The 20,826-nt window shown below is 37.8% G+C and overlaps 4 protein-coding genes across 6 annotated transcripts; 1 reads left to right on the plus strand and 3 right to left on the minus strand.

Annotated features, from left to right (window-relative positions):
- Positions 1–795: 795 nt before the first annotated feature.
- On the minus strand, positions 796–4,882 carry LOC126584200 (CASP-like protein 2B1). Of its 2 annotated transcripts, none has more exons than XM_050248661.1 (3): positions 4,465–4,882; positions 4,094–4,226; positions 796–1,430 (listed from the first exon to the last, which is right to left on the minus strand). In XM_050248661.1, the coding sequence occupies exons 1-3, from the start codon at positions 4,686–4,688 to the stop codon at positions 918–920; spliced, it is 870 nt and encodes a 289-aa protein (XP_050104618.1). In that variant the 5' UTR covers positions 4,689–4,882; the 3' UTR covers positions 796–917. The 2 variants fall into 2 exon arrangements, with proteins under 2 accessions (XP_050104618.1, XP_050104619.1); XM_050248662.1 differs by lacking the exon at positions 796–1,430 and adding an exon at positions 2,939–3,397 and having other exon boundaries at positions 4,465–4,866.
- Positions 4,883–7,153: 2,271 nt separating this feature from the next.
- On the minus strand, positions 7,154–8,436 carry LOC126586873 (PLASMODESMATA CALLOSE-BINDING PROTEIN 5-like). The gene is made up of 3 exons (XM_050251840.1): positions 8,288–8,436; positions 7,584–7,838; positions 7,154–7,311 (listed from the first exon to the last, which is right to left on the minus strand). The coding sequence occupies exons 1-3, from the start codon at positions 8,352–8,354 to the stop codon at positions 7,277–7,279; spliced, it is 357 nt and encodes a 118-aa protein (XP_050107797.1). The 5' UTR covers positions 8,355–8,436; the 3' UTR covers positions 7,154–7,276.
- Positions 8,437–12,744: 4,308 nt separating this feature from the next.
- LOC126586213 (uncharacterized) lies at positions 12,745–15,327 on the minus strand. Of its 2 annotated transcripts, none has more exons than XM_050250941.1 (5): positions 14,587–15,323; positions 14,013–14,231; positions 13,578–13,676; positions 13,261–13,362; positions 12,745–13,125 (listed from the first exon to the last, which is right to left on the minus strand). In XM_050250941.1, exons 1-5 carry the CDS (start codon positions 15,079–15,081, stop codon positions 12,907–12,909), a joined length of 1,134 nt encoding a protein of 377 aa, XP_050106898.1. In that variant the 5' UTR covers positions 15,082–15,323; the 3' UTR covers positions 12,745–12,906. The 2 variants fall into 2 exon arrangements, with proteins under 2 accessions (XP_050106898.1, XP_050106899.1); XM_050250942.1 differs by having other exon boundaries at positions 12,996–13,141; positions 14,587–15,327.
- Positions 15,328–15,484: 157 nt separating this feature from the next.
- LOC126586212 (transcriptional adapter ADA2-like) lies at positions 15,485–20,655 on the plus strand. Its single transcript, XM_050250940.1, has 13 exons — positions 15,485–15,947; positions 16,431–16,486; positions 16,740–16,915; positions 17,374–17,439; positions 17,544–17,669; positions 17,757–17,832; positions 18,203–18,266; positions 18,360–18,418; positions 18,518–18,631; positions 18,952–19,168; positions 19,480–19,690; positions 19,902–20,174; positions 20,329–20,655. The coding sequence occupies exons 1-13, from the start codon at positions 15,898–15,900 to the stop codon at positions 20,518–20,520; spliced, it is 1,680 nt and encodes a 559-aa protein (XP_050106897.1). The 5' UTR covers positions 15,485–15,897; the 3' UTR covers positions 20,521–20,655.
- The last annotated feature ends 171 nt before the right edge of the window (positions 20,656–20,826 follow it).

Consider the following 20,826-nt stretch of genomic DNA (forward strand, 5'->3'; position numbering starts at 1 on the left):
AATGGGTCTTCGGCATTTTAGTTATTGAAGAAAATTTGGCAATTGCAAATGAAACAAAAAGTTCAGAAGAAAAAAAAACAAAAAACAGAGGGGATATTATTTTCTTTCTGATGATAGATAGCCTTTGATATATAACTAGATCGAATGATCTCAATTCTCAAGTAGAAACTTCCTTATGCATTTCGGGTTCGAAACTTTTTTTTATTTATAATTTTGTAATAAGTTTTGAATCCTTTTCCTCTTCACTTAATAATAATAACTTTTTTTTAAGTATAGTTGGATCAAATGTGTTCATATACGCCATTACCAAGTGCTATGTGATATTTAAGGCATGCCAAGTGCATATATACGTAGTCACATTAGTCTTGTGATGGACAGGCTAGCTTCACTTCCATTCCATGGGTGATGTTAAATTTGGTATTACACCGAATAATGAACAAAATTTACTGTGCATGAATGCATTGTTAACACACTTGACACCAAGATAATTGTTATATTCTAACCCGTATCAGGCCATGCTAATGGGATTTATTGTGATTATCTTTCATCTTCTTCATCTCTCTTGCTGTGATCCTCCATTGCGGTTCGTCTTGAGTAAGAAAATGGTCTATTGAAACACCCTTCTCTCCCCAATCACACAGGTACGTTGTTCACAAGTTCTTTTTACCTAAAGCTCAGGTTTATTAGAGCTAAGGAACCTACATCATATGTATACTATATACTATAGTGTTATAGCCCCAGGTTTATTGAACGTATGACACATGTTGATTAGCAGAGACTTACACCAGATATTGCTTATACCAGCAAGACCGGTTTATTAAACCAATGGACCTACAACGCAGGTTTATTAAAACCAATCAAGCCTCGGATAATATCGTCCCAATGGCATGATTACATCAGAACAAGTATGAGCTCGTTTACCACAGATGAAGGGAAGTATCCACATCACTGACATCAGAGTTACAAACGGAATCTTCGAATTGATTCGAACAACTAGTAGTAGTACTGTCTAACGAATTAGGGTTTTCTGCTGTGACTGAGGGCAATAAGTTGGTCAACAGCGGGGTCTCATTGATGCTCCTAGATATGTAGTAATCCTCCTCAAGCTTACTCATTAATAATGGCCACAAGAACGGACAAACTCTGCCGGATGGTGATGATGACCGATGATCGTCATGTGGAAGGGCAAGATGATGATGATCAGGGTGGTGGTGGTGGAAGAACAACCTTGCCCTTGCCTGCTCGTAATGCATGCTGGTGGGATTGCTATCGACCATCATCAACTGCTTATTATGCTTTGGTTCAGCTAGCATTCTCGATCTATCTCTCTCCTCCCTCATTGCCTTCACTCTCTGCAGCTCTCTAAACCTTTTCTGCAATAGAGCAATGGAGGAGGAATGAATGGTGCCTTTGGCATCATGGCTTTCTCTCTCCATTATTTTCACTGTTAGAAAGTATATAGGAGCTAGGCTTCGTGTTCATCTATATATAGGACAGTGACAATATATATGTATCTATAAATCTGCTTCATATCAGTTATAAGTAGTTTTTTATTAATAAGTGAAGTGATGATTGGGATCGAGTTGCTCGATGAAATTCTGAGTGATTTGGAAAGAAATGAGAATCGGCAGAGAAGCTGCGAAGTCCAAAAGGAAAATGGTCGTGTGACCAAATCTAAGGGAGTTAGTTTGTCTGTGGGTTTATTTTATTAGTGTCTGTGGAAAGAGACAGATAGGCATCTGCATTGCTAAAGAAAAGGGGGTTTGGAGAAAAGTCCAAGGGAAAATGTTAAAACTAGCAAATGGAAGAGTGTGTTTGGAGGAATAATTTGCTTTTCCTTTGTTCTTTTGTTCAATGATTCACTCCTGCCCTCTGTTGGGAAGAATGTAGGGGCGGTGTGAACAATAATGCATGACAGAGACAAATACACCGACGTATATAACATTTCTCTCTCTATATATGTATCAAAATATATATGAGGATGTATATATGTTTTGTTTTGGAGTCTTTGGAATGGAATGGCACGCAGAAAAGAGAAAGCTGCGGATACAAGAGGAAGTAGTGGATTATTAATTGGACGCTTCTTTATATTTTGCTGCAGCACAACTGCATAAGAAGAAATTGATCATTAATCAGAATTGAAATTACTTCGATTCATGACTTCCTCTCACATTATTTGAAATTGATTAAAGCATGGGAAATCATAAATCATAACAAGTCTAATACCGTTTGAAGGGCCAAGTGTTTTTCCCAAATAAGCAACTTCTCGTGTATCAATAATTTAATTGAAATTTCTAAATTAACTAGTTAGTTGTATGAAGTCGAGAATAATATTAGTGATGTTAATTGTGGATCATGGTGTGTCTAAAAATGTTTATCACCCATCTCTGTTGCTTCTTCACCTTTTCATTTTGTTCACCAAAAATTGAAAAAGAAAAATATATCAAACAATTCCTTTGCCTTGGGCTTTTTATGACGAGGGGGAGAGCAAATGATAGCAGCTCCAATATCAGAAAAGTCCATCATTAATCATAACGTCTTGTTGTTTTTGGTTCCTTGTAGATTAGTGAATTTTAATTTTTGTAATTTTATAGAAATTAGAGAACCATCTCTAATCTCTATGGTGACATCATCCCGTGGTTGGGACGAATTCCAGACCTGTATTTCACATAGTATGTCCTGAGTTCGATTCATGACGCTAGTAAATCACTTAATGGTGTACAGGGAGAGGCTAAAATTCCTCTGTGAGTCTTCTCGGCTCCCTGAATGTGGAATGCCGTGATGAAGCAACCAACTAGTCCTTTTTTAAAAAACAAAAACAAAAACCTCTATGGTGACTGAAGAAGGTCTAGGTCTCCAGGGGTTAACTCGGGAATTAGAGGTCTAAGGACTCTCTAACCTCTCAGTTACAAGATCAAAGGATGAAAAGGAAGGGTGCTTCGTTTTCAATATTTTAAACCTTGCAAATACTAATAAGCCTCCAAAACCAGAGTATAATTCATCAACAAAAACAACTGCATGTACAAGAGCCTGGCTAGCTCTCAATTTTATTGCAAATTCAAAGGAGACTAGTTTTTTAGTTACACGCAACTGGTTGGTTTTGGACTCTTGGTGGTTCCTACTCACAGAGCTGCCCGGCCTACCACCTACTGGCGACGGTGGTCGTGTTTTTGTTGCCACCGTACAAGCGGAAGAGATTGAAAGCAGAAACACAAGAGAGCAGGACTGTGCTTAGACTGACTAATAAAGCGCTGGCAATTCCCTCCCCAACTTGGTTGCAGAACTTGTCATACATATTGCATATCTTCATCCATTGCAGCTCTGGCTGCCCCAACTTGGCCAACACCGCCGACTGTGTGGCAGCTCCTACTGCTGCCACACACACATATGCCATCACCTACGTACACACACAAAATCTTGACACATTTTTTTACACATTAATTTAGTACCAAATTCTGATTAATTAAGAGGAGGTAAGGATTTTCTGCTGACTCTGACTGTCTATTATAATTGCAAGGTTAATGCACAATCACAAACTAGGTATAGTATAGCACATATATCTTTGTCGGAAATGGCACTAATGAAGGTATCCCAAATCAATCACGAGAGAATATTGTCTTGAAATACCGCCATAAGGGCATCTGGCCATTGAAGAGAAGTTATTCACCTTCCACAAGAGTAGGTATAAATTACTCCAAGTCAATGGCTAACTGAATGCACTTAAAGATGCGAAAACTACCAATAAATAATAATAATCAGTAGTACTAATCAAAAGGAGCTACTTAAATAGATAACACTAGTGACACGTCAGCTTAAGTGAGCTGATGTGTTGTCTTAAGATAGTTTAAGTGGTGTAAATATAGGTTTGCTTTATGTAATGAGCTATATATACTATCCTGAAGGGATAAGGTCTGTAATGTTCATTCTTCACATAAAAAAGAAAATCAGTCTTCCTCTCTTAGCTTTTATCTTCAAGCTTTCTCTGTTACATTCATGGTGGTTTATGGTTTCGATCACTACTTATTTGTATATAAAAAAAGGAACTACGTACTAATTAAGAATTTCATTGATTCAGTTAATCAATTATGTTTACCTGATCCCCAGAGAAAATGATCCAAGCGATGGGCTTGCTGAAGAGCACATTGCCCCTAACCATGCTCACAACACAACGCACCACTTGCACCAAAGAGTAGGCAGAAACTATCCCATTCGCCACCACCAAAAACCTACATTACAAAACGATTTAGGTAAATTAAATCGACTCAAATAGCTACGAAAAGGAAGAAAATTGTCAAATAGGGTGGTGAATTTCGCACTCCACTGCTTAGTTCTGGTGGTCAAGTTGAATAAATCAAAGAAAATCAAAAAACAAAAATAAGAGGTGGGCGGAAATTATTTTCCTCTCCAACATAATATGACCATTTGCGAGAAAGAGAATAGGAGGAAGGTTTGAGATGTACGTACACAAGAGCTTTCATGTCTGTAAATTTAGCTTTCTTCTGGACGGTGAAGATCTCTTTGACCTGAGTATCAGTTCCCACAAGAGCAGCAGCAACAACTCCTAGACCGCAGATCAAGCACCTCAAAACCAACTCTGCCACCCTCAACCTCCGATCATTCACTTTTAAATTGGTGCTGTGATACACCGGAACATTTCCAGGACTCACACCAACAGCTAAGTAGCTCATTCTTCTTCCCCAAAAATTTACACTGCTAACAGCCTAAAGGTGCTTTGGGAAGAATCACTTAAAACAGAGCAAGAAGAAGAAAGACTCAAACCCACATAACACCTCACTCGGACCCAGAAAATATGAACTATCATATCATCACGCGCCCACCTAACATCAACTTCCCACTACAGTGGTGATATATAGGAAGGCTTCTATTTTTTGTATTAATATTATTTATGTGCAACCTTTTTCTTTTATAAATTCCAAATATTTTGTGATTGGGGGTCTTTGCTGCCAGCATGCAAAGCCCGCCAAGTGGGGAAAGGGGCCTGCCAAGTGCCAAGTGGTGAAAGACTAGTAGACCTAGGAATAAAGGGCACCTCACCATCCACTTAATTACGGACATAATGGAGCCTTGGTTTTAGTTGTGTGACGTGTTATTAAATTCACGTGAGAGTGTGGGTATAATAATAAGAACTTTAACGAAAAGTTTTCGGTACTGTTCATTTTAACGAAAAATCACATTTTTATATTAAAAATCAATCATGGTACTATTCACTTTACCTTTTATTTTGTCCTTATTATTAAAACTCAAAGTTTTCAAGCTTTTTTAATTAATTTTTCTTATAATATATCCCAAAAAACTAGTCTAATTCGTAAGAAAGATTACACAAAGACCTTTAGTTGTGTTATTGAGCAATAAACGAGGTGGATTATGGATTAACCTATGTTTCTTTCTTGAAATGTGGCCGGTGATATGGATTTTGTGATGATACTGGAATGGAGAAGGCTTGAGAGTTGGAGAGATCAGGGATGGAGTGGTTGTTGACATGACCTTCTAGGGCTCTGGCAAAAGCCAGCCACACGTATATGTCTGAAAGTGACGAAGCACCCCATCTTCTTTTAATGCCACGCTAAGAAGAAGAAGAAGAAGAAGAGGCTAAGATGATCATGTTGTTTCATAGTTCAACGTGTTCAATCGGCTAGCTAGCTTTCACGCATTTAGATGAAAGAAATATTTTATGGTCCTATGGACGCGACTAACTTCACGTGAATTGGCACTAGCTACACATCACTGTGTCAGTTTTAAGAACGTTGCTCTACCTATAAACATGGCTCACAACCCATGTGTCTGGGTCCCCAACTTGATATTAATGAGTTACATTGCTCCGATATCAAGCAACGCAACACGGGAGGGAGGAGAAAAACTTATCTTCAATAGTAATGGCGGAGTCAGAAGCTTAGCCTAGGAGGAGCCAAATTGTCTCAATCTGAAACGTTTTCTTGATCTTACAAAAATTATTTTGCCATGTGGTGAGCAATTGATTGACATCCTTTGGGTCTGGTATGGTGTCGTCCTCATCATCATCTTCCTTAAACCTAAATCCCAAGCCTCCCTGACTTTCTTCACTCCCTCCACTAATCCCCGTACCAAAGTCCTCCACAAAGTTCATGAGCAACAAATTGTTTGAACTTTATAGGAGCCACCAACCTTAAATCAAACCCGATGAAAGAAATTAAAGTAAAAACGTCGGATTAGGGTCCGTCGCATTCAATAGGCAATATCCAAATCTAAAGAGAAACACGTGGGGTTACTGGTAGGAGGGAGAAAGACAAAAGGAGGGAGGGAGTGGGGATCTTTATGGAGCAAAAAATAATCAAGAAAATTATGGAGGTGACACGTAGACTTTTGAATGAAAATGACAAAATTACCCTCAAGGCACATCGGGATTCCCACGCGCATGCAACGGTTAATAACAGCTCAATCAAGGAAGAGTCAAAGGTGATAAAAATGGTATTGATTCAAATCCCTCTCATCGCTCCTCATCAAATCCTTATTCAAAATGTAACTCCCAATTTTTCTATTTAATTTAGGATTAATTGCCATGTTAATTGCAAGATATTATTTCACATAATATCTTGCAATTATTCACACAATTTCACTATATATGGCCGGCCACTATTCCCCAAATAGGAATGGCCACTCCCCTATAAATAGCTCTATTCTCCTACTAAAAAACTAAGTCATTTGCTACCCACATTCTTCTTAGAATTCTAACATTGGTAACAGAGATTCTTTGACCAAAGCTCCCCCATTCATCGTGGGAGCGTGATGCTTTTAACCTTAATCTTATGTGTTATTATTTTACAAATAAATTTTTACCAAAGGAGAAGACAGCGAAAATTTGCATCCACAATCTTTACGTGGTTTGACATACAAGACCTAGAATTTACCACATTGGAAGGCCACAAATAGGTTGACGTTTATTTATTTATTTATAATCTTTTTGTGAAGAAATGGTTATACGTCACTTTGCTGAAACCGGCCCAAATATTTGCTGTGATTCGCAAACCAGATACTGGGGTCTTTATACCTAAGATAAAAATACTTGGGTCTACTCTCTGAATCCAAAGCCTACTAACTAGTTTAAGCATAGCCCATACAAAATTTGCTAAGAGTCAATGCATCGATCACAACACTGTTTGGAAAAATAATCTGAGGCACCTCTCATTGAACAGAAACTAAAATTTTCATTGGATCTGTATGTATGTGATACCACATGCAAATCTTAACAACTTTTACCCCAAATCTTCACACGCTTTCCTCAAGGAAGATACTCAAACTTGCACGAATTATGACCTGCAATCAAAGGAGAAAAAAGAAAGAATTATGGTATCTGTTAAATAGCAAACAAACTAATGAATAATGACTCATCAAAAGATTGATCCGAGCACAGGGTTAGGCCAATTGCTCACAGCAATGTGTTTGTCCTATTGCATCTTAATTCGAATGTTCCTCCCCATAAATTAGAATAGTTTGAAATAAAGTATTGTCGATTTAAGCAACTGAAATGAGTGCATGCTAATTAAGAGAGTTTGGAGCTCAAAGATGAAATTAGGTATGATTATTACTTGGATCAAGGGCAGTGACCAATGCAGCAGAATTGAAGTAGCAAGTTCCTCCTTGCTTCTTAAATCTTTGGTAGTAATTGTTGAAGACATAAGAGGCGTGGTCCTGCATGGTATTAGGTAAGTAGCAGTCTTGGTTTTCTTGTATCTTGCTGCAGTCGGCACCTCCCACTTCACAAGCCCACTTCATCGCCATTTGCAGATCCTCATCTGGTGTCTGCTCATCTGCTATGCACCATTCCGGATCTAGCTGCCCATCTAATTTCATTTCACAATAAATCAATTTGATTACTACTTAATTGTCAATTATTAATAGTAAACAACCAGAATTAGGATAGATGACATGTTCATCTTATATGCCAATGATATTTTCTCAACCTGTCTTGTCTTTCTTAAAGAAAAAGTTTCTCCAATATATATGAAACTACTTCTTAAGGGAATCGCACTCCACTGTTCACGATAATATTACTGAACCAAATTGACAATATGTAGCCAGAATATTTCGACATTCATATAGACATCGATATTATGTTTCAACACAATATCAATAATAATTAAAGTTTATAATATGAATGACATATCGAGTATCTCGCTATATGAACAGCGAAACGAGATCTACCTTATGAAATTTCTCATACACACACATTCATGCAAGGCCAACATAAGAAAAACTTTAACAGATAATGATGAGGTTAGCTGAATATTACCAGATCTTTGTGGAGTTAGAGACAAAAATAACAGAGCTAGCAGAACATAAAGGAAAATAGAAGACATGATTATTCAACGGAAGCTGTTCTGTTCCAAGAGCTTTTAAGTCCACACTTGTAACTGGGATTTCAAAGATCTCCACCGACAACCAGACAGCCCAGCACTATCTATATTTATGGAGAAACTTTGACACAACAATATTCTCATCTTTTAAAAAAGTTGAAGTAACATGCTATATACGTTCCTTCTCCACGAAATAAGGGATCAATCTAAGCTAAGTGTTACTTTCTCTACAATTCGTAATAAGCCCTCATCTTTTAGTTTTGAGTCGTATGCTAATTTAATCTAAACCACGACGAGAAGAATTTTAACATACGTGCAGTGCAGAAGGGGTCATATTACTTTGACAAACCCGCTCAAGCCTTTAATTCTGAGAAATTTAAGTAACACAAAACAAAAACTGAAAAAGAGGAAAATAATTGAAGGTGCGATCGATATGATGCTAGCGACTTAGTATCAGAGTAGTTTCTACAGAACTAGCGACTTGTTCTTACAGTGGTAGCTATAGTAGTAGCGACATCCCCTTGAGAAGATGGGATGAGGGACACCGATCGTATCATTTTCTATTTGTTTATTTTCTTTTATTTTATTTTTTCATTGATTTTTTTTTCTTCATGCGTTACCTTATTTAGATTCTAATACCTTAACATTTAGGCTGCATTTGTTGCACCGGACTGTCTCAGACTGGACTAGCTTCAGGGACTAAGCTGGACTGGCTTAGACTAGACTAAGCTGGACTAGCATAGTGAAGCGTTTGGTGCAGTGTCGGACTAAGAAGCAGGATAATGAAAACAGTAATGTCACCAGTTTGGTGTTTTCTCAGACTAGACTACATTATTGTTCTATTGTAATTGCTTTTTTATTAAAGATATTATTAAAATTAATAATATTGGATGAGAGTGAGATTCAATAAAAACACAAAAAACAAAATTTCTTGCCAACGAAGGAAACATAAATGATTCAAGAGTAGCATTGGATGAACAAAATACACCCATATCCTAAGGTTGTACGATTAACAAGATCCATGGGAAAAGTTGAGAGATTTGTCGTTAGACGCAGAGAGGGATGATGCCAAGATAGAAATCTCAGTTCAAGTATAATTAGGCTAGATGAATTAGCCATATGTATATTTTCATTATATATATAGAGTTGACAGAGAGTTTGAGATGAAACCAAACTCTTCAAATTAAAACATAACAGATAACTAAGAACTAAATACATAAATTACAAAATTCATACTTCCAAGATCGTTGACTCATTCAAACTAAGTTGAAACATTCTGTTGCATGGATTGGATGAGATAAGAGAACCATTTGAATTTAGTTTCGGCATGCTTAGCTTATCAGGGAATGGAACATCGTGGATATAGGCTCAGTAGTTGGGTCCTTTTGGCTTTGCATTTGCATACTCTTTTAGCTGCATTTCATTTCACTTGGCCTGCATTTTGGGTAGCAGTTGCACTCTATCTTGTCGTAGAAGTGAGTGTAAATCTCTCTTACCACAGGCAACTTTCCCACCAGAGTTTCAAGCTTCCCAAATGGCTAGTCCAACATGATACCAAAAAGTAAGTATATGCAAAGACTAGTTCATAAGCCAAAATAAAAAACTTGAAACTATAGCATATGCAAAGATCATTGTCTTCCTCTAGTTTTAACAGTTGCAGCAAAGAACTATGATGCAACTGAAAAACTGACATGAATGGTCTCAACTATTGCGTACTGACAAACAGAGCTTCAAGATAAAAGCCATAGCTCAAAAGACTAAATCTGAAATGAAATGCGGCTTTCCGCTTGCGTAGAGTTTCAATACTTCAAATTGAAAAGCCAACTACGAAGCTTAAAACGAAAATTACAATGACAAAGCTCAAATAGCAGTAGGACTACAAAGTGCATGCAGAATTACTGTATACTAACAGAATCAAGAAGGTTAGAACTAGACATGAGCAAGCACCCAAACCTTATTACTAATGATGCTAATCCTATATTCAACTGAAACAAGCACCACGTAGTAGATGTAGTAGAATGTGAATACCGAGCAGTATGAAGAATATGTTCTACACTGTCTAAACCCTCTGAGTGAACCAGTTGTTCAGGTTTCTTACTGTATTAATCATATCAATAGCATATATGATGGTTTTCATGGTGTTTGTCTATATGTAGCCTTGGGATCATATTGACAAGTAAGCCATAGATGCACTGGAGACCAATTTCTCTGAACTCGGCAAAACTACTTTAAGGAGAGGTACTAGCAAATCTGATAGCCATTTCTTGGTCACTTCTCATAGGGGTATCCCTCTCACTACATTCCAGTTAACTGTTAACCATTTTTCTTTAAAATGAATTTTTTTTTAGTTGTTTCACCCTATAAGCCCTGCCTAGTTTACTCTTACCAAATTGTTCTGGAATATGAAAGATAATGCCTAAGGCATACAAAAATTGTAGATATTTTGCTTCACTTACTGTGCCCTGCCTACTTTACCAAGTAATTTTTTCTCGCTAGACTATCAATCCGGACCTAATTCAACATCTAGAGGCACAACATGCCAAACATATGATATAACTAGAGATTATTGCTCTATAGTCTATATACAATCCTAAAACATTATAAAGCCATCAAATACTTCACTGCAATTCCCTTTTGACATACCTTAAAGACGTAACATAAACTTAGTGAAGCAAGAAATAGATAATCAATATAAACAAGCATGAATGCAAGACCAGTCATCTGTGGTACTTCATGTTACAAAACATATATGATTTTAACCGCAATGTGAAAGGCTACAAAACAGGTAAAGTCACCCATGTTTCTGAGTTCGGATTTGAAAGAAAAGTTGAAATATGAAAAAACCCCAAATTCTAATCTCAATTTGACCTAAAAATCAAACCCTAATTTGTTCAAGTGCAGAGTTCTATGATTGAAAATTTCTCAAACCCAAAACAACAAAATCAAATAAAGCTCAATAATATCACAATATGCAAACCAAATCGACGAAATAAATCGAAGATTCGAAGTTTACCAGACAACTCGGAACAGATGAGGCCGAGTAGATGCAGATAAGGGAAGACACTGAGATGAGGGCGAGGAGGACGACGATGAGGGAGAAGGGTAAGGACGACGATGAGGGAAGACGCAGAGATGAGGACGAGCAGGACGAGCGACGTTGAGGGGTTCTTGGACGACTGAATCTCTCGTGGTTTTCTCTGGCTTACGAGTCCGCCCAAAATTGGGGATCCTCGTTAAGAACTGCTAAGAAGGCGTATAATCCGAGCGAGTCCGTGCTAAGGTCATTAAACCTAATCCTGGTGTAGACCAAACAAGGGACTATAGTCTAGTCCAGTCCTCCCTAATCCAGTCAAACAAACGGGCCCTTAGATTTATATCCTTCGTCCACCAGCCCGCCTCATTTTTTGTGCCTTGTTTCCATGTGTTGCCTGCCTTGTTTTGCATGCCGTCTTTTCCGTGTGCCAAGCCAGCCTTTGTATGAGCGACAGATCCCCCTCGTTTTACATGCCTCGTTTTTCGTGAGTAGAGCCTGTCTTGCTTTATGCGTCAGAAGCCAGTCGCATTTAATGTGAGCGAAGTCCGTCTCGTTCTGCATGCTCAAAATCCGCCACGTTTTCCGTGCATGGAGATCACCTCTATTTGCATCCACCAACCAGGACTTAAGCAATGCTAAAAGACCTTTGAATGTGATCCTAATGTTTATTAGGAGAAGAGATTTGTAGGTGTCGAACATCATGGAAATTTCCTAAATTAAGTTTATTAAACATGTGGTGCGACTAGAATGACTCAAAATTTGGGTTATATTGAATCTTGTTAAAATCCTCAAATTTCATTAGAAAACTGTGGGTTATAACTCACAGTTTTTGTGAAAAAAATTGAAATTTTAGCTTTAGGAAATATGCGTGGGAATTAACGAAAATGTTGCAATATCTTTTGAATCCTACCGCTTATTGGGTCTCAAGACTATTTTTTATTGATTATTTTTAAAGTTGAAAAAATAGAAAAATAATATAAACTGATAGTGAGGCCCCCAAAGAAATTTGTAGGTGTTGAAATTTTGAAATGTCCTGAATTAATTTTAGAAAATATGTGGTGCAACTAGAATGACTCAAACTATGGCTTGTAATGAATTTTGTAAAAGTTCACAAAATCAATTGAAAAACATGAGTTATAACTCACAGCTTTTGTGAAAAAAATTGAAATTTTTAGTTTTAGAAAATATTTTACGTTAGAGTTGAAGAAAACATTACAAGTTCTTTAGATGTGATCCTACCGTTTTGTGAACGAATGTACTCCTATTGTTGGTTATTGTTCGTTCAGTAAGGCATGCTAAAGAAATCATAATTTAATCGATTGAAGAAATAGATAGCTTATTATATAACAGAAAAAGGGATCCACAAATCATTCAGTTCTTCATTATTCATGCTCTTCAGGTGCACCATGTACAACCTTTTCTTCTGCAACAAAAGATGGAAAAATACTTCCCAGATGCAACAAAAGATGGAAAAATAACAGAAGGAAACAGATGACTTATAGAAACCATATGACCTTTGATCTAGATAAATTTACGATGAATTTGTTTTCCATAAGTTCGTTTGGCATCACCCGATCTCCGATTTCCTTGAGCTAATCTGCTTTCTGTTTCGGACTTCTGGCAACAATCAGAACTTTTGGACAACTTCCTGGAACAAGAGTTAAATCCAAACTCCATATTGTTTTCGGATAAGCATTCATCATGTCGATATGGAGAGTCATAGCCCATCTCGTCAAATTCCTGCAAAAGATCAACCCTAATGCAAACATTTATGATTTGCAACCAACCTTGAAAAGCATGTAGGGTTTCTGAGTCATTCAAGAAACGACTAGAACCAAAGGAACACGTAATATGTAAAATGAAATATAACGTCACCTTGGACTTTGTTTTTGCATATGGGGTCAAGCAAGGATTTAAATCCTTCAGGAACATGTCATCTGGACTACCAGGGCTGGCCAGATCACCAGAGCTGAACTCCTATTTGAATGAACATATTATTATTGGAGAGCGAATAGGAAATGACATCTAAGATCAAGTCGTGATTGACAACATTGACAGGAGCCATTTGTAAAATGACTTGGAACCAGCAAAAAGTTGCTACCGATTTCTGTTACTTAAAACCAAATGCAAATGAAATTGCTACTTTATCAACTGCAGTAAACAAAAGAAAGACTACTAGCATACTGTCTTACAAGAGAATTAGAGAATTCTTTGTCATCATATGTGGGGGTTCTTGGAGAAGTGTCACCACGTTGAAAACACGCCCTAACTGAACCTTTATCAGCCTTCACCTGCTCAATCAAATTAATCAATACATAACATTTGTAAGATACCAGCATTTCTTTCCTTTCCTTTGAATTCAATATGCATAATATTCCACATATAACAGAACATGATGTTCCTTCTATACATCACCTGGAAAAGGTGGAATAATGCCAGGAAGTTCTTAACCAACTCCAAGTGAATAACCCAACCACGATTATCCAACCAACTACCGATGAACTAAACAACAACCGAACAAGACAGAATCCAAGACAATTTTGCCAAACTGAATCCTACCAGTAGAATTGCATTAAACGCATGAAAAGACTAATTAAAAAGTGGAAACGGTGATTGGAAATAAGTACCTCAGCAAGATCCTCTGCAAGGCACTGAAGCTGACCAGTAAGAGAAGTGACCTGCCTCTGAAGATTTGGGATAACTTGTTTTGCTTGCTTCAGCTCTGACCCCTGCTTCTTCAACAGCTCTTGAAGCTGAGAATTCATAACATCCGGGAACAAAATCGCGCTCTTCAATGATTTGATTTCTTCCCTTTGCTTCAAACACAAATCCTTCAGTTTATCCACCTGCACTTTCCAAACAACCCCACCGCCTCATTATCAAAGGATTGCGCCAAAATACACCAATTTATCACAATAAATCAGAACATTACTGCTGAATTGTTCAAAAAGTTTTGAAATTTGCCGTCCTAATTACTTAATTCTTAAATTTCCAAATATCGCACTCCAATCTTATAGCTGTAAACCTGTCAAATTTTCAGAAAGATCTTTAATTTACTGACAAATGATGTCAAAAAATTAAGCTTTAAACATTTGAACTTTGAGAGACTAATTTGTACTTCATAAAAACATAGATTGAACACAAAAAAACTGCGTAACTTATTGAAATTTGGAACGGAATTAGTAGGTGAAAAAAACTCACTTCTCTGTTCTTTTCTTGAATCATTAATTTAAGTTCGGTAATTTCAACTTCCTGCTCCTTATTCGAATTCAAGAGCTCTCTCTCACTCCTCAACACCATAGCCAGCGTCCTGGTGTTCCCTTTGACCTCAGTCAAGGCCTTCACCTCCTTCTTCTTATCCGACGACGCCGTTCCCGCTTCTTTTCCAAACAGCTTCCTACCAAGCGCCGCGAAATTCGAACCCGACCCGTTTTTAGCCGGCTTCTTCAACCCGCCGGCGATCAGATCCGACGGAATAACCAATCCCGTCGGGTTAATCGGCTTGGGCTTGGAAGTCGACCGCTTTTCCAAGAACTTTTTCACCATCGTGGAGATGTTGGGATCCGAGGGCTTGGAGTTGACGACGGCGCGTGAGGAAGCGGGGTGCTTGAGCTCTCTGGAAGACGAGGGGTCGGAGAAGTGCGAGGAGGTTGAGGAGCGGGCATCGTACGAGTTGTATCGCGACGAGGGCTTCATTGTGAGCTAAAAGCTTACTCAGCTCTTCTGCTCTGGTAGGGTTTCTGAGGAAGGTGGAGGGACTGAGCAACTACTACTGCTGCCGTTCGGATGAGTTTATGAAAAGAAGATGAAGGAAGCGGAGTGACACGTGGCGCTGTCAGCATCGGGTGTTTTACCGCTGTCTCAATTCAAATTTTTTTGAGCTACCCGCGCCGTCCGGCTTCCTTTCGTTGGTTGTGTAATGCCCCTCGATCCGCGTCTGTATTACGGAAATGCCACTACATGCCTACAAGACGATGGCGAAATGGGCAAGCTCAGCAAACCTAAGTCCTCACAGACCCAGTTACAACGTACGAAAGCTCGGCCCAAATCAAGTCCATTTCAATATCCACTGGTTTTTCCTTTCAGACCAAAATAAAAACTCGTTCTTTTCTTGTCTGGCAAACGCCATTTTCTCGCCAACCAAACAGACACCAACCGAATAACCCAAATAAAAATCCCAAACTCGGATTTTACCTATAAACTACTGCACTACACTCATAGTCAAAACCAGGCATTATTTGCAGCCTCTGAAAGCTTTAAGCTTTTTATGGCACACAAAAAACCCGAAAACCCAAATCTTCACAGAGGAGGGAATATCTCACGAGTGTCTGAATTTCTGAATTGACCCATTGATCCCAGTTCGGAAAACTAGCAGACCCAGTTTACAGCTTCGAATTTTGGGGGTTGAAGAAGGCTTCTTGGATATATACGTGCGTTTGAAGTTTGAACAGGCACAGTTAGAGCAGGTGGTGGTGCTACTCGCGAGCTCTCGCAGCTTCAGGAATCAACGACATGGGTCGTTCTCGTGGAAACTTTCACTCTGATGAGGACCCCACTCAAAGGTTTTAGTTGGTTTTGAATTAAAGTTTTATTATTTTTTGTTGTACATTATTAGTTGAAGTTGCATTTGACCTTTGCGTGGTTAGGGATTTTGATTGGTGTTTGGGAAAATTTGGCATTTGGGGTACGTTTTGGAGCTTTGGTTTTGTTAAAAACATCTAAAAGTTGTTAAATTGTTATACAAGAGAACGACTGACTGTTCGGTCAACTGGAAAATGTGAACTTGCCTGGAATTTTAGTCAATCCCAGATAACTTGTAGGATTTGTATTTTCCCGAAAAATGTAGGGAAGCCCAAGTAGCAAGTTATAATTTTGCAAATGTTTTGATTTTATTTTTCGCTTTGTTTCTGCTCATCAGGCTGCCTGTATCCTATGGCAGAATTCTTTACTCAATATCCGTTTTGCTACTTGGATTCTACTGATGTTTCATTATCTTTTCAAGACGTTTATTAAGTTTCTCTGCTTACCAACTTTTGATCAAGCAGATCAAGGAGAAAAAAGAATCCTTCCAGTGGAGAAAATTTAGAGTCTTCAGCTGCAGGTACTTTCCCCACTATCTTGTAGTTATAAATTGAATCCGTTTAAAAGTGAGATGTTACAAATGGTTAGTAATTTGCTGTTTTGACTTCTTGTTATAGTGGTATTACGATGTTATAATCAGGCCAACGGAGAATCACTGTCGCCTCTTTGTCAAATGACATTCTTTATTTCATTTGTTATAATCATCCAAAAATAGTTATGTTTTCTTTGTTCATTCATTATTTCATTTCAAATTTTCGAAATTTTGGGTGCAGGTCAGGGAACAAGTGAAGGAAAAAGGGCTTACCACTGCAATTATTGCAATAAAGACATCACAGGGAAGGTCCGAATCAAGTGTTGTATGTGCCCTGATTTTGACCTATGTATAGAGTGTTTTTCTGTTGGAGCTGAGGTGACATCCCATAAAAGCAACCACTCTTACAGGGTTATGGTTAGTATTAAGATTTCAGTCTCTTTTTTCTTGTATCTTGTTAAGTAGAGTTCTGCGTGGTTTTTAATTATTTGATGAGCAATGTGAATGAAGTGTCTTGTAAATTAGAAACGAGTGTATCCCTGTTTAAGAAACTATCTAACAGCCAAAGAGTTAGACTTCCTTTTTCTATGAAGTTGAGAAATTGAGAGGAATATTGTCATCTAAGACTCTTTATCTTTTGACTTACTCTTTATGTTCTTATATGTAACTGAAACTCTGTTTGTAAAATGCTTTTCTAATGGTAAAAACAATGTCCAGTCAGGCGTTTATTTTTTAACTTATTTCATTATATATTTAATTTTTCTCACAACAGGGTTGTTAGTCTAGTTTTTATCCAGTTATGATGCAAGTAATAGTGACAATGAAATGTATCCCTCGCTGCACTTACGCTTACATTTGCATTTCCCTTTCAACAGGATAATTTATCTTTCCCACTTATTTGTCCAGACTGGAATGCAGATGATGAAATACTGCTTTTGGAGGTATTTTGATTTGTTTTTAATCCTTCAAATGAAGTTGCTAGAGATCCTTTTCTATTTGACTTGTATCTAATTTCAGTCTTTGTTGTTTACATTCCTTATTGTAGGCAACTGAAATGTATGGATTGGGGAACTGGGCTGAAGTTGCAGAGCATGTTGGGACGAAGAGTAAAGAGCAATGTATAGAACACTACACAAATGTTTATTTGAACTCACCGTACTTTCCTCTTCCGGTATAATGAAATTTTAAACAAGTCAGTTCTCTTTTGAGTTTTAACTTTTCACAAAAGTAATCAAGTTGTGGAATATATTTGTTCAAGGACATGTCTCATGTAGTTGGAAAAAATAGAAAGGAGCTTCTTGCTATGGCTAAAGGGCATGGCGAGGACAAGAAAGGTTAGTGATGATTACTTCTTCTCTATGTTTTGGTATTTTTGTTTCCTTCCATTCTGAACCAGTAGCATGTTCGTTAAAAAATTGTTTTTGTATTGCTGGATTTATGCATATAGGGTGGCTGATGTTACACAAATGGTCCTCACATTTAATGATAAATCTCATGGAAGACACAGATTAGTTGAATTTCCCGCATTCGGCTTTTATATATTTCTCTTCTACTAAAATAAGAAAAAACATTTAAATTCTGGTGAATTAGGAGGTACATACTTTGTAGTTTATGTGTGCCTTCTGGTTGTTTTGGTTTTATATTTTTTTCATTTTATGGTTGGTGTTAGTTTTTCTTATTATCAAATACCTGTGACTGTTATAGGATTTCCTACGCTGGGGGATCATAATGTGAAGGAGGAATCTCCATTTTCTCCTTCAAGAACCAAGTATGGTCATCATCCCAATAGATTCATGATATTAGACTATTAGTAGTAGTACACATGATACATTTTTAATGGGAGTTATCTTAATTTATTCAGAGTGGAAGATACGCACAAAGGTGGTTCTTCTGGCCATTTAATGTCTAGCATCAACTCTGGTCAGATAAGATCTATCCCTGACTCCATGTTAACGATTTATCAAATAAAGATGACCTTGGACGAATCTCAGGTTTATTCCTTGCTTTCCTGTTATTCAGATGTAGAATCTGGACTTCGCTCTAGTGGTGCAAATGTTGCAGCAGCAGCTGGTAACAAGAAACCATCCAACATGGCCCAGGTTAAAGATGGTCCCAGTGTCATTAAACTGGAAGGTGATACAAAGCTTCCACTAATAAATTGGTTATATGCCCTGACATAATTTGAAACAAGTTTAAACACTAAGGCTAAGAAATGATGGTTGTACTCTTGTCTGTTTGCATGTGTGAGCGTTTATTCTCAGGTAAATCACATGACTGATGTTCTCTAAGATGGAATCATGTGACACAAGAATAATTTCTCTTGTGTATCGCTAACGTCTACTCATCTTCTATCTGTATGTGATTATTAAGTTAAAAGTATTGGTGCGGGGTACATAATTTTATATGGTAGTGATGAATTACTGAATCTTACTTGTTTCTATTATTTCTGGCAGATCCTCAAGCAGAAAGGAAAGGAAAGAACCCAAGTACTTTGGGGAGTAAGGATCCTTCTTTAGTTGAGTCGAGTGGCTATAATGCCAAAAGGCAGGAGTTCGATACTGAATACGATAACGATTCTGAGCAGCTATTGGCTGACATGGAGTTTAAGGATACTGACACTAATGATGAGCGTGAGCTGAAGTTAAAAGTGTTGCGAATCTACGCAAAGAGGTAGTCACTCGCTAAGTTGATTTTGGTGCATCCATTTATTTCTAGAACTTGACGTACCATAACGCAGGACAAGTTAGCAATAATTGAAAAAAAAGAATATGAAATTTAATCATTAATACAATCGATGAGGATTTCTGTTTTGTGTGTTATTTTTGGCTCAACTGCTTTTTGTATTTTTGATGTACATTGAGTAGAAGTTGAGTTTACTCAGCAATATTACATGACCCGTTGCCTGAAGTTGAGATTTGACGCAGCAATTATTACGTAAAGCTGTTGATGTTTTTACCTTCACGGGGATAATTTGTTTGCAGACTTGATGAGAGGAAGCGTAGAAAGGATTTCATACTAGAAAGAAATTTATTATATCCTAATCCTTTTGAGAAGGACCTATCGCCTGAAGAAAAGGCTATATGCCGACGCTATGATGTCTTCATGTGTTTCCATTCCAAGGAAGAGCATGACGAATTACTTCAGACAGTTATTTCGGAGCATCGTACGTTGAAAAGAATTCAAGAACTTAAGGTATGATACTTGGCAGAGAACAAACTGCTCTTGGATATTAATCCATTTTCAGTTACCAATTGGAATGTATGGTCCATTTTCATGGACAAGAGCCATATCTTTCCTTTCACTATTAAATCTATAAGCACTTGTTTTGTAGCAGACACGCAAAAACACATGGGTACGGCTTTATTAAGTCCTTTCTCACGAATCTTGTAATATAATCTTGCAGGAAGCCAGAGCTGCTGGTTGCCGTACATCAGCGGATGCAGATAGATATCTTTTACAGAAACGAAGAAGGGAAGCTGAAGAAAATGCTCGCAGAGCAAAGGAAAGTGGGCAAGTTGGTCCAAGCAGTCAGGGAGGTCCAAATTTGTTCATGTCCTTGGAGTCTGTTGGCATTGGCAAGGACTCAAATTCGAGGCCAGCTGGACAGGCCACTTCAGGCTCTGCCCGCGATTTGGATACAGTGGGATTTTATCGATCAGATCTACTGTCTGAAGCTGTAAGTATTTATTTACCAACTCATTAGTTTGTCAACAAGCAAGCACAACTAACTGCCGCGCGCTCCTAATATTGATTGAGTGTGTTCTTTTGTACTCGTTATGTTTGTTCAAAGCCTTTTTCTGAAACAATCTACATTTTTTGTCCCATGGCAGGAGAAACGTCTCTGCAGCGAGATTAGATTGCCACCACCCGTTTTCCTTAAGATGCAAGAAGTTATATCAATTGAAATCTTCAGTGGCAGAGTCAGTAAAAGATCAGATGTCCATCAACTATTCAAGATTGAACCTAATAAGATCGACAGGGTTTATGACATGCTCGTGAAAAAGGGCATCGCTCAGCCTTGATAGTTGACGCTGTTGCAGGCTTGGTGTTGTTTTTGTTGTAAATTATTTTCATATGCATCAATTTTGTTCCAGAGAAATAACAAATTTGCAAATGCTTCTGCCATACTTCTTTTCTTAATTTCCCGATTTTCTCAACTACCCTGTTCCACTAGCTTAACAGTAAAATATGAAAGATTGGCAGCCTCTGCTTTCCTTATTGTACATACTGGTCATGTGATCTTTCACTTGTCTGCTATGTTCGTAATCATGTAACAAAAGGTTACAAACATAGAACATAGCGGTCGCGTGAAAGATCAAATGATTAAC

The sequence above is a fragment of the Malus sylvestris genome, chromosome 10 (genome assembly GCF_916048215.2).
Source record: "Malus sylvestris chromosome 10, drMalSylv7.2, whole genome shotgun sequence".
Taxonomy (NCBI): domain Eukaryota; kingdom Viridiplantae; phylum Streptophyta; class Magnoliopsida; order Rosales; family Rosaceae; genus Malus; species Malus sylvestris.

Coding starts and splice junctions, on each gene's coding strand:
- LOC126586873 (XM_050251840.1), bottom strand. CDS start 8,354: ATGTCTTCTATTTTCCTTTATGTTCTGCTAGCTCTGTTATTTTTGTCT. Junction 7,839..8,287: donor TCTAACTCCACAAAGATCTG/GTAATATTCAGC, acceptor AAATGAAATTAG/ATGGGCAGCTAGATCCGGAA. Junction 7,312..7,583: donor GGTCACTGCCCTTGATCCAA/GTAATAATCATA, acceptor CTTTGATTGCAG/GTCATAATTCGTGCAAGTTT.
- LOC126586213 (XM_050250941.1), bottom strand. CDS start 15,081: ATGAAGCCCTCGTCGCGATACAACTCGTACGATGCCCGCTCCTCAACC. Junction 13,677..14,012: donor TTGCAGAGGATCTTGCTGAG/GTACTTATTTCC, acceptor TTGATTGAGCAG/GTGAAGGCTGATAAAGGTTC. Junction 13,126..13,260: donor ATGCAAAAACAAAGTCCAAG/GTGACGTTATAT, acceptor GATCTTTTGCAG/GAATTTGACGAGATGGGCTA.
- LOC126584200 (XM_050248661.1), bottom strand. CDS start 4,688: ATGAGCTACTTAGCTGTTGGTGTGAGTCCTGGAAATGTTCCGGTGTAT. Junction 4,227..4,464: donor ACAGACATGAAAGCTCTTGT/GTACGTACATCT, acceptor TTTGTAATGTAG/GTTTTTGGTGGTGGCGAATG. Junction 1,431..4,093: donor TCATTTTCTCTGGGGATCAG/GTAAACATAATT, acceptor AAAATAATGGAG/AGAGAAAGCCATGATGCCAA.
- LOC126586212 (XM_050250940.1), top strand. CDS start 15,898: ATGGGTCGTTCTCGTGGAAACTTTCACTCTGATGAGGACCCCACTCAA. Junction 16,916..17,373: donor ACCACTCTTACAGGGTTATG/GTTAGTATTAAG, acceptor CCCTTTCAACAG/GATAATTTATCTTTCCCACT. Junction 17,670..17,756: donor CACCGTACTTTCCTCTTCCG/GTATAATGAAAT, acceptor TATTTGTTCAAG/GACATGTCTCATGTAGTTGG.